This window comes from Lissotriton vulgaris, chromosome 8, assembly GCF_964263255.1.
Source record: "Lissotriton vulgaris chromosome 8, aLisVul1.2, whole genome shotgun sequence".
Classification (NCBI taxonomy): Eukaryota; Metazoa; Chordata; class Amphibia; order Caudata; family Salamandridae; genus Lissotriton; species Lissotriton vulgaris.
Window position 1 is genome coordinate 36,695,974 of NC_141696.1, and position 12,778 is coordinate 36,708,751.

At 45.2% G+C, this 12,778-nt stretch overlaps 1 protein-coding gene across 1 annotated transcript in view; it reads left to right on the top strand.

Annotated features, from left to right (window-relative positions):
- LOC147693333 (vomeronasal type-2 receptor 26-like) overlaps positions 1 to 12,778 on the top strand; it is a 169,114-nt gene that overhangs the window by 57,911 nt on the left and 98,425 nt on the right. The window contains exon 2 of the mRNA XM_086935938.1: positions 2,069 to 2,360. Coding sequence (XP_086792064.1) covers positions 2,069 to 2,360 — 292 coding nt within the window. The remainder of the gene's footprint in view (positions 1 to 2,068; positions 2,361 to 12,778) is intronic.

The following is a 12,778-nucleotide window of genomic DNA, read 5'->3' on the forward strand; positions in this document are numbered from 1 at the left end:
ACTATTAGTTTTTTCACATACGCAGTAGCAAAAGTGTATGCAGTGGTCCTGAAGAAAGCTTTGGACGAGTGTGTGTTCAGTTAGCTGAAACATGTGGACCCGTTCTCGGCAGTTATTTTGTCAAAACTGGTCTTGCACTGTTTTTAGTTTGGATAGCTGGGGATATCAATTAAAATAACTTTTTCTCCTGATATTCAATTTTAAATCACACTTTTCACAATTTTTGATCTTGCACTGCGCCCGTAACTCTGATATAGTTTTTGTTCATCATACTGGAGAGTTAGTATAGAGTTTGAAAGAGCTCAGTTGAAAACATCCGCGAGATCCCTTCTGGTAGACAGAAGGTTGTAGCCCTTGGTTACCTCAGAGGGTAACCATTAGGAGATACCAGATGATGAAGCATGTCACCTAGGTGAGTGATGGGAATCCATCCTCCTTTAAGGATTTTCCTTTAGGTGGTTTGTATTATTTTTTGTTTAATAAGGAATTTTTCCTCCTCATTAACTATTTTGTCCGTGAGATCATTGCGGTTTTGCAAGGCCTGGACGTGCTAGACCCGTGGACTTCCATTAGTGTTTGTTAGACCTGGGAATGCACCAAAAAGTTATGCCTTCACAGAGGGGGCGTAACAAGGAGAAATATCTTTATTTTTCCTTGTTACTTCCTTTTTATATGTGTGCTGCACATAGAAAGAGGAATATGCCTCTCAGGATTGTTTTTGTGCCTCTCAGGATTATGTTTGTACAGGAAGGTGCCTCTTCCTGCACAAAAACAATCTTGCATGCAACACAGGCACCCTTGCACCGTGGGGCAAGGGTGACTGCATTGGTGCTAGGCAGCCCATTGTGCACCAGCCCTGGTGAAAGTATTGAAATGATAAATGTAAAGGGGTGTCCTATCAGACCTGTATTGCTTCTACCAGGCCTACATTTAGCTCATGACTAGTCTAATAAATAAAATCATCCTTGTGTCTTATATTAATCTTAATTTATTGTTTTTTATTTTTATTTAAATATTAATTTCTTTAATTTATAATCTTTTTATACATTTTACTTTTCACCATTAAATTAAATATACAACAATACAAAATTACATAGTATACATACATTGCTATACAATTTGTTCCTCTGGTTATTAAGTGTAACATAAATGCAAACAATACCTATAGCCAATTGCATAATTTGATCCAATATACCGATCAAATCTTTTAGCTACTGTTTTTCATTTCCTATTTGGGGGTGATCATACGATTATATGTACCTCAAAGAACACAAGCCAACTAATATTATTGAACATTAAATACACCAAATTAATACTTCAAATTTGTTTTCATAACCCCATGCATACAACTCCACTCTGACTTCACAAATGCACTCTCATAACAATCACTCATACCATTCCCAGCCTAGAAATACAATCACTATCCGAACAAAATGTGAAAATAACTCTCTTTTTCAACAGTTGCTGTTTTGTAGGGTGAGATATTGTTGCTCTGGTCTACGTATGTTTCAGTGTGAAGTATATTAGGAGTCCACCTTCTTCAGGACCACCAAGGGTAAGTACTCAGAACTGATGAGACAGCAAAGGGGTATCTGGAGGTTTATTGGTATTCCTACTAGGCCTCTCACTGAGATCCAATGTCAGTAGGCAGGTTATGTTGTCTTATTTCACAGGGCTGAGTTGTAGCATAGAGTCTATGTTTCTCCAAGGCAAATGATTCTATGTAGGAAGCTCCTCTGATGCGGTACACACTATTTCTCTTCTATTTGCGAGAATACAATAGGGCATTTTGTCGTACTTTAGAGGTATTACTACTAAGGTACTAAAGAATGCAGTTTGATAACAGGCCCCATTTTATATACTTTCCACACATTATATATTGAGAGGAATGAGAAAAGTACAACTACACTGTAGGTATCCTACATTTACTCTTATTTAATTTGGCATCTGTATTTGTACGAGCAAGTGATCTTTGTTAATTGACTCCAATGGCTTTAATCAGTTATATTCATACCAATTTTCTGATCACATCTGATCAATAACTACAATTTCTCTTCCTATGTCATAGATTCTATGTTCGATATTACCGCGATGTTCTAGCGATGGTGTTTGCAATCAGAGAACTCAACCAAGCCACTGACCTACTACCTAACATCACTCTGGGTTTCCAGATCTTTGACTCCTGCATTTCAGAGGACAGAGCCATCAAGGGTACGTTGGCACTGCTATCTGGGAACCAGTGGTCTTTTCCTGGATACAGATGTGCAAACCGCCCACAGATGGCTGGAATCATCGGGGAGACATTTTCATTCCTGTCAGTCCCAATGGCCAGGATCATGGGGGTCCTTCATTACCCACAGGTAAATGGAAAGAGGGGGTAACGGGTAAACTTTACAAGTACCTTCCAGGGGTAAATTAATGCATTATGGAAGGATTAGGGTTGTGTCACCAGTTTTCCTTAAGTGAGACTAATCAAGCATAAACTCAGAAATGTCTTTCGAGATATATAAAGGTGGACCTACTGGCAGCATTCTCATTCACCATGTGACTTTAGAAATGGCCATACACTAGAGCTGGTGTCTCATGAGCATTTTGTACACAAGAGGATAATTAGCTCATCATTTTTAGGCAGCTAACCATCCACGCATGCTGCATATAAAACAGGAATTTCTTACACAAATTATACATTATACCAGGAAAAAATTACAAAATTATACCCATTGCTAGCCAGGTACTGTGTAAAGAATGGCATCTTGAGGGGCGCGGAAGGACGGAAAAACCAAGTAAGGAGACTCTGGAAGAGTGAGGAACAGAACAAAAACAGCAGACAGCAATTCTAATAGAAGAGAGCGAGCTTTGTGGACTGACTTAGTAAGAAAAAGCCCAAAATAAAGATTGAATAGGACCAATAAGTACATGTCTCTTTGAGCTCCCTAGTGCCAATCAAGAACAGTATGGTTCAATCTGATAGAAAGTGAATGCATCTGTGTCTGACAAGAGGTTGCATTAACACCAGTAATGTGGGGAGCTTAAATGTCAGTCAATCTTGGCCCTGAATTAGTGACCAGAGGTAGAAGCCCATTCTGATCCAGAACTTAGAATTCAGCAGGAAAGCTACTTCAGGGGATTGCTATGTTAGATTTGTAGAGTGATCAATAGATATTCATACTACTCATGGGTGATACACCCTATGTAAGAAATGGGGTTATTAGTTATTAGTTAGGGGGGGTTAAGTACCCAGCCCAAGTAATAATCACAATCCTTGTCAGGGTGAACCACTAAAGTCACTAAAACTTGAGCTCAATTCCCTGGTACCTATAGCGGAGAGCAGACCGGTTTAACTAAGAGGCAATATGTAAAGTATTTATGCAGTACTAAAACAGTAATAAAGTTGAAATGCAAAAAAATCAGAAAAAGGAATTAGAAAAGTAGAGTAAAGTGTCAGAGAATGATTCCTGGGGAAACGCTAACCAGTGAGATAAAGATTCCCTGGGCTAACCTTACCCACCTTGGGCATTTTTAAGATGGCCAAGTCTTTGGCCATACTAAACATTAACTCTGACAGCTGTGTGTGAGGAGTGTGATATCATAATCCCAGTGACCTCCCACATCAAACACCAAAATCTAGTTTGAACCTGCCCCTGCATCTAAAACAGCCCAGAGACAGAAGTCATGTATAACATCGCTAAGATTTCTGCAATCAGACAATGAATACATACAACTTGTTTTGGCATTTAGTTTCCCTCCTTTGATGAGCACTGAAGATGTGAAAATTAGACAAGCAGGCCTGTCTTCAAGCTGTGACACTGTAATGCAAAAGAGACCCACAGTGATTACAGCCTGACTGGCTGGGAAGACAATTGAAGGGACTTATCTAAGTGTCGGCTAACTTTTTCCTGCGACGGGGGAGGCCTCTTTGAAGTCTTCCTGAATTGTCATATGAAATGCTCCAGCTGTGCAGTGCAGCAGGGGTGTGTTGTCACTCGTCATAAAAATATGATCCAACACCTTTCAAAAGTAAGGAGCAGGATGATTAGCGCAAGACAGCATACAAGCCAGTGCACCCTCCTCCTTCTTTTAGTGCCCACCCTGGTGTCATGTCTCTCGTCTCAGGAACACACAGGAGTCGTGTATGAGGGTTGGTATATGCTTTATTGATGTGTTCTCTGCTGCTGCTCCTACCCCACATCCAGTCGCTTCCCACACCCCTTGTGGTCTGCCTTCCTCCCCTCTCCCCTGACCAGAAGTGGTGTCCGGTTCTCACCCCCTACCCACCAGTCGGGTACAGGGTCCTAGTGCCCTTGTGCCCATGTCACGACATCTCCCCTTTCATTCCAGGAAAATGACAGAAGAAGGTGGTGATAGATATAGAGGTGTCTGTCTTTTTGGTCTTTTGCATTCTCTTCTTTGATATGTCTCTCCTTTGTCTTTCTGCCATTCCTCATCTGGTCTCTCGTCTGTGCCTTTATCTCCTGCTACTGTGTTTCCTCCATCTTCCTCCATGTTCTTTAGTTCCTTGAAGTGAGAGCTGTTCCATATTATCCGGTAGGGGCCTGCTGTTGCTGTTATCATCGATTTACAAAAGGGGGTGGTGATGAACAGAGTGTCTGAATTGAGCAGACCACTCTTACCCAGTCCAAAGATCAGGGCTTGATCCATCACCGTTATTTATCTCACTGCCCCATCCCAGCTCAGAACCTGGCTATATGCAAATCAGTCTGTCCCTGGCCCAGTGCATCATGGGAACAGGGCAGACTAAACTACCAAGCCAATTCTTTACCAGAAAGGAGCCAAGCTACCGGGGACCGGTTTCTGGCATTTCAGCCTCTTCGGCCCGGCTTGCTTGAATCCTGATGGAGCAGTGAGAAAGGGACTCATGTCTGAGTATACCCTGCCACACCTATAGTGGCCAAAATCGATTTACAAAAGGGGGTGGTGATGAACAGAGTGTCTGAATTGAGCAGACCACTCTTACCCAGTCCAAAGATCAGGGCTTGATCCATCACCGTTATTTATCTCACTGCCCCATCCCAGCTCAGAACCTGGCTATATGCAAATCAGTCTGTCCCTGGCCCAGTGCATCATGGGAACAGGGCAGACTAAACTACCAAGCCAATTCTTTACCAGAAAGGAGCCAAGCTACCGGGGACCGGTTTCTGGCATTTCAGCCTCTTCGGCCCGGCTTGCTTGAATCCTGATGGAGCAGTGAGAAAGGGACTCATGTCTGAGTATACCCTGCCACACCTATAGTGGCCAAAATCGATTTACAAAAGGGGTTGGTGATGAACAGAGTGTCTGAATTGAGCAGACCACTCTTACCCAGTCCAAAGATCAGGGCTTGATCCATCACCGTTATTTATCTCACTGCCCCATCCCAGCTCAGAACCTGGCTATATGCAAATCAGTCTGTCCCTGGCCCAGTGCATCATGGGAACAGGGCAGACTAAACTACCAAGCCAATTCTTTACCAGAAAGGAGCCAAGCTACCGGGGACCGGTTTCTGGCATTTCAGCCTCTTCGGCCCGGCTTGCTTGAATCCTGATGGAGCAGTGAGAAAGGGACTCATGTCTGAGTATACCCTGCCACACCTATAGTGGCCAAAATCGATTTACAAAAGGGGTTGGTGATGAACAGAGTGTCTGAATTGAGCAGACCACTCTTACCCAGTCCAAAGATCAGGGCTTGATCCATCACCGTTATTTATCTCACTGCCCCATCCCAGCTCAGAACCTGGCTATATGCAAATCAGTCTGTCCCTGGCCCAGTGCATCATGGGAACAGGGCAGACTAAACTACCAAGCCAATTCTTTACCAGAAAGGAGCCAAGCTACCGGGGACCGGTTTCTGGGTTTGCCCTGTTCCCATCATGCACTGGGACAGGAACAGACTAATTTGCATACAGCCAGGTTCTGAAACTGGGATGGTGCAGTGAGCTAAAAAACGGTGTTGGATCTAGCCCTGATCTCTTGACTGGGTGAGAGTATTCTGTTTAATTCAGAGACTCTGTCCCTCACCACCCCTTGTTGTAAATATTTTTGTCCACCCTAAGCGTGGAAGGGTATGCTCAGATGTGAGTCCCTTGCTCATTGCACCATCAGGATTCAAGCAAGCCGGGCCGAAGAGGCTGAAATGCCAGAAACCGGTCCCCGGTAGCTTGTTTCCTTCCCAGTGTAAGAATTGGCTTTTGTAGTTTGGTTTGCCCTGTTCCCATCATGCACTGGGACAGGAACAGACTAATTTGCATACAGCCAGGTTCTGAAACTGGGATGGTGCAGTGAGCTAAAAAACGGTGTTGGATCTAGCCCTGATCTCTTGACTGGGTGAGAGTATTCTGTTTAATTCAGAGACTCTGTCCCTCACCACCCCTTGTTGTAAATGTTGCTGTTATCATGGCCCCTTTCACCTGTGTCACCGTTAATGGTTCCTTTGAGAATGGGCTGTCCGATTTTCTTAGCTGCCACTGGCGTACCAACATGGCCTCCCCTTGCTTGAGGGTCGCGGGAGTGGCATGTCTCCTGGCATCAGCATACGCCTTTATTTCCTCCTTGGCTTCTTAGTTTCTGACAGCAATGCTGCTGTGCTCTGGTGGTGCTGTTGCTTCTAGCTATGGTAGCCTTGTCCTGCTTGTTCTGCCCAGCATCAGCTCAGCAGGGCACCATCCTGTGGAGCTGTGAGGGGTGTTTTGATAGTCTCTTAGCACTTGACAAAGTGCCTGTCCTATTGATATCTGTGCCAGCTTTGCTCTTTGGACAGCCTTTTTTATGTTTCCCATGAATCTTTCCACCATGCCATTAGCTTGTGGCCACAGAGGTGTTATTTTTCTGTGATGAATGCCTAGGTAGTCAATAAACTTTCAAAATTCTTTCCCTGAGAATGGCGGACCCTTATCTGTTCTTAGTGTTTGTGGGGAACCCCAGGCTGCGAATATGTCATCCAGTATTGGCAATGTTGCACTTGCTGATGTCGACAAGACTTGTTGCCCAATGGGAAATCTTGAGTATTCATCAATGATCACGAGCAAATAGTTGCCCATTTCTAGAGGTCCATAGAAGTCTGCTGCCAGTTCTGTCCACACTGCCCGTGGGAGCTCTGACAATTGTAGTGGTTCTGGTTTTGCTGGCTGCCCTGTCGTTTGGCAGATGTGGCAATTTGCGATAGTGTTCTCCTCCATATTGTCCAAACCAGGGAACCACACTTTCTCCCTTAGCAGCTTCTTTGTCGCAACCATGCCTCTGTGTGATTCGTGTGCCGAGTTGACAGTTTGTCGGCGCAAAGCCCTTGGCATAACTATTCTTGTTCCTCTCATTATTATTCCATTCACGGTCCTTGATAGGTCTTCAAGAACCTTTTTGAACACTAGCATTTCCTCCTTGTTCACTCCTTCTTCCATGATGCTGTTGTTGTTGACATGTCTCCATCTTTGCTGTCTTGTTACCGTTTTTACCGCCTGCATTGTGGCATCCCTCCCTGTTTCCTACTCAAGTTCTGCTATCATTATTGATGCCGGAGTGTTTTGTTTCAGCACAAAGTTCAGATATTCCTCCGCTATTGATGTGTCCTGAGGTCTCTGTTGTAAGGGATTCCGCGACATGTAGTCCCCCGGATTATGTTCTTTTCCTGGTTTGTGCACGATCTTGAAGTTATAGTCCATCAGTCTTATGCCCCAGTGCTCGATGCGAGGCGGTATTTTCGCATTTGGATTTCCATAGATTGTCAATAGGGCCTGATGGTCTGTTATGATAATGAATGGTTTCCCGTAGATGAACATGTGATAGTGCTCACACGCCCATACTACTGCAAGACTTTCTTTTTTTGCTGCGAGTATGCCCTCTCAATGTTGGACAGGCTTTTGCTTGCATAAGCCACAATCTTCCTTGGAGAATCTTTGCCTGGCATCTGTTTTGCTAAGATCGCTCCTAGTCCTACTGGGCTGGTGTCCACCATCAGTTCCGTACAAAGCAGTAGATCGAAGTAGGCAAGATGGTCCACCGCTATCCCAGCATGTCTGATGGCCTCAAACACCATGTTGCATTCTTTTGTCCAAATGAATGTCAGACCTTGCTTCATTAGTTCCACGAGTGGTGTGCTCACTGTGGCAAAGTCTTTTATGTATCGAGCCCTGTAGCTGGTAAGCCCAAGGACGACCTCACTTCTGCAACGTCTGCCGGAGGACTCGCTTTTTCCAGCGTCTCCACTTTGCTGTGGTCTGCTCGCATTCCTTTTCTGGAGAAGATGTGTCTGAAAAATACCAGTTCATTTCTCCCTATTTCGCACTTGTCTTCATTTAGCATTAGGCCTGCTTGTTCCAGATGTGAACATATGCCCCGCAACGCTCTGGCATGCTCTTCATCTGATCGACCAAACACCAGAATGTCGTCAATGTAATTGAGGCTGTTCTTTACTGGCCTTATGACCTGCCATATTGTTTCCTGAAATATCTCTGCGGCCGATGAGATGCCAAAACTCAGTCGTTTGTAGCGAAATAGACCCATGTGCGTGGAGAATGTGGTAATGTACCTTGATTGTGGGTCAAGCTCCAGCTGATGATATCCTTTGCACAGGTCCATTGGGGCAGCTGATCATGTCATTTAGGTGCGGTCCAAGGTGTCTTTCCCTTTCAATTGCTGTGTTTGGTATCCTAATGTCTACACATATGCGAATCTTGGATGCGTTCTTCTTTAGGACTGCCACTAGTGGTGACACCCATGAGGTGGGCCCGTCTGCAGGCCCTATAATGTCTCGGCTCAACAGGCTTTGTATTTCCTTCTCTACCTGTGGCTGCAGGTGTAGCGGCACTCATCAGTGATGCTGGGCAACGGGTTTTACTGTTTCATTGATGTGCAGTGTTATTTGGCGTCCTTTTAGTTTTCCTAGTCCTTGTGATATTCCTGGATAGTCTCGCAGGATGTTCTTTTTCTCTGATATGTGGTATGTCATTGTGAGGAGACCCATCACCTGCGCCGTGATGTTGCTCGGTAGACACAGTGTTGGAATGTCACCCTTCAGTGCATGTATTTCTTCCCTGCTTGATCAGTCTTTGTATATCAGTGACTCTGTAAACATCCCCATGTTGATCACTGGTTTCTTTGAGCCCCAGGTGAATACGTCAACAGTGGATGGCACTAGTGTTGGTTTTGTTTTTATCTTGTCATATTCTGACAAGCACATTATGTTGCTAGTGGCATCGCTATCGTATCTAATCGTGTGTTGTGTTTTCCCACATCTATGTCTACGGTTGCCGTTTTCGTTTTTTTGATGTTTCTCTATTAGATGAATGCTCTCTCGCTTTTTTGCTTCTTCTGCGGGGGCCACGTTGGACATCAGGTATAGTTGTTCCAAGTTCTCTTGTACTGCCTCTCCGTCCGACTCAGCTGAAGTACTGCGATTTGCTGTTTCCATGTGTCTGGCATATCTGTTTGTTGCCATCCGTGGTCACCCAAGTCGTCCTCTCTCACTTTTGAATTGCACACCCATGCAGGCGCTTGTGAAATGGTTGCCCCTGTTGCATTTTCTTCATTTCTGACCCATTGCCGGGCAGGCACCGACATGAGGAAACTCAAGCCCGCATCTGTAACACGTTCTTTTGTGTAATTTCCTTGGTAGTTGCTCATTGTTTCCTTTCTTCCGGGTGTTCATGTGATTGCTTCCGACCATGCGGTTGGCTTATTCTATTCGTCTGTCTTTTCCCAGTTCCATCTGTTTTGCTTGCGTGGTTCCTCTCGCTTCTACCCGAGCCATGGTCAGAATTTTCTCCAGCGAGGTTGGTTCTTTCAGAATGGTATACAACTGTTACAACAAAGTTTTTACCACACACTACCATTAGAACGCAGGCATTACAACGCATACCATTACAACGCATTGCGCTGGGGGGCGCTCTAGGATAGGGAATAAGTATAATTTTATATCCAACACCTTCCCTAGTGTCCACGGGGACTGGAGTTGGAATATAAAATTATACTTACCACTATCCAGCACCTCTAAGCGCTATGCGTTGTAACGGTATGCGTTGTAAATACCGCGTTGTGATGGTATGCGTGGTAAAAGTATGCGTTGTAACGTCATACATCCTTTCAGAATTCGTGTGCGGAACTCCACAGACTGACAGCCTTCAATGATGCACAGTCGAATTGCCTGTTCATTGTCAAACTAATCGAACTTGCAGTGTGTGACTAATTTGCGCAGTCGTGCTGCAAAGTCATCAAGGGACTCCTCTGCTTGTTGGTACGGGATGGTGAAGGTGTATCTCTCAAAATCAATGTTTCTTTGCGGGTCAAACTTGTCTGTAAGGCACTTGATTAGTCCCTTGTATGTTGCCATTTGGTCTTCAGGGAATGTCACTAGCAGGTCTTCTACTTCATCCCCTACAACGTTTAAGAATAGGTCTATGTGCTTGGCTTCCACGACATCTGTGGCGCGCATGTACTTTTCGAACTTGCAAATACATCTTTCCCATCTGATACCTATCTGTGGCTCAGATAAGTTGAACGGAAGGGGTCTGCGGAATATTGCTTGTGTGCCGTTCTTGACATTTGTTTGATCAACAATTGTTGGCGTGCAGCACTGGTGTTATAGCATACTTCTTTTCCCTGATACCATCGTGCTGGTTTCTATTCCTTATCTATTTGTCCCTTTGGTTCTGCTTTTCTTATATTTTATTTCTCTTAAGTATGAGCTAATTTTACGGATCTGCGGTCCGCAATTTGCACGAAATCGCAAAAAAATCTGCAAATTCGCGGATTTCCCCACGAAATCGCGGATTTGTTTGTGATTTGCACCATACTTAACTGGAATATTTTCTACTGGCTAATCAGTAAGTGCTACCTTATTGGGTAAATGTATAGTGCTTTTCCTACACTACAGCTGCATAAAGGGCCAGCAGAGTGGCCTCCAGTGACTATGTGTGTGTAACTTTGCCATACGCCGAAGGGCGCCGGGGTCCCTCGAGTGAGCTGTCCATCATAGTGGGTAAAGGGCGGGAAGACGGTGCACACCGCTAGTGTGTGGGGGGGGGCAAATGGAGAGGGGCTAGTATGCGAGTTCACATGCCTCTTGTGTGTATAAAAGGTAAGACACCGATCAGAGCAGCAGATGAGGAGAAGGAAGCTCCTGGTCACGGGGATTGCGCCCGTGAAAGTCAGGGATGCAAAGGCCTCCATCAAGTATCAGCTCATTTTCGACGGTAGATATTGGGAGAAAGCACACCTGCCCAGCCTCGACAAAGCACACGATTTTGGGGGCTGATTAAGGAGTTACTGAATTTGAGCTTCAACTCGGGCACCTGCTTTATCTATATCTGTAAGTGCTTCCTGTTGACGTTTAATTTTTGTGACAGGAGCATCGTGCCAGAATGAATCCTGCGCTGCATATTTGTCCAAGTTGACGCCACCCTTTTGTGTGATACCTCTACTCAACTGGAGTACTTTCTACTGGCTAACCAGTAAGTGCTACCTCGTTGGGTAAATGTATAGTGCTTTTCCTGCACTACAGCTGCGTATGGCCATAAGAGTTGCCTCCAGTGACCATGTGTGTGTAACTTTGCCATCGCGCCGAAGGACGCCGTGGTCCCTCGAGTGAGCTGTCCATCATAGTGTGTAAAGGGCAGGAAGACGGTGCACACCGCTAGTGTGTGGGGGGGCAAACGGGGGGGGGCTTCTATGCGAGTTCACATGCCTCTAGTGTGTATAAATGGTAAGACACCGATCAGAGCAGCAGATGAGGAGAAGGAAGCTCCTGGTCACAGGGATTGCGCCCATGAAAGTCAGGGATGCAAAGGCCTCCATCAAGCATCAGCTAATTGTTGACTGTAGATATTGGGAGAAAGCACATCTGCCCAGCCTCGACAAAGCGCACGCTTTTTGGGGCTGATTAAGGAGTTACTGAATTTGAGCTTCAACTCGGGCACCTGCTTTATCTATATCTGTAAGTGCTTCCTGTTGACGTTTAAATTTTGTGACAGGAGCATCGTGGTAGAATGAATCCTGACACCGATCAGAGCATCAGATGAGGAGAAGGAAGCTCCTGGTCACGGGGATTGCGCCCGTGAAAGTCAGGGATGCAAAGGCCTCCATTAAGCATCAGCTAATTTTCGACTGTAGATATTGGGAGAAAGCACACCTGCCCAGCCTCGACAAACAGCACGATTTTTTGGGGCTGATTAAGGAGTCACTGAATTTGAGCTACAACTCGGGCACCTGCTTTATCTATATCTGTAAGTGCTTCTTATTGACGTTTAATTTTTGTGACAGGAGCATCGTGCCAGAATGAAACCTGCGCTGCATATTTGTCCAAGATGACGCCACCGTTTTGTGCGATACCTCTACTCAACTGGAGTACTTTCTACTGGCTAACCAGTAAGTGCTACCTCGTTGGATAAATGTATAGTGCTTTCACTGCACTACAGCTGCGAAGGGCCAGAAGAGTTGCCTCCAGTGACCATGTGTGTGTAACTTTGCCATTGCACCGAAGGGCGCCGGGGTCCCTCGAATGAGCTGTCCATCATAGTGTGAAAAAAAATTTGGGAAGACGCTGCACACCGCTGGTGTGTGGGGAGGGCGAACGGGGGGGCTTCTATGCGAGTTCACATGCCTCTTGTGTGTATAAAAGGTAAGACACCGATCAGAGCAGCAGATGAGAAGAAGGAAGCTTCTGGTCACGGGGATTGCGCCCGTGAAAGTCAGGGATGCAAAGGCCTCCATCAAGCATCAGCTAATTTTCGATGGTAGATATTGGGAGAAAGCACATCTGCCCAGCTTCGACAAAGCGCACGTTTTTTTGGGGC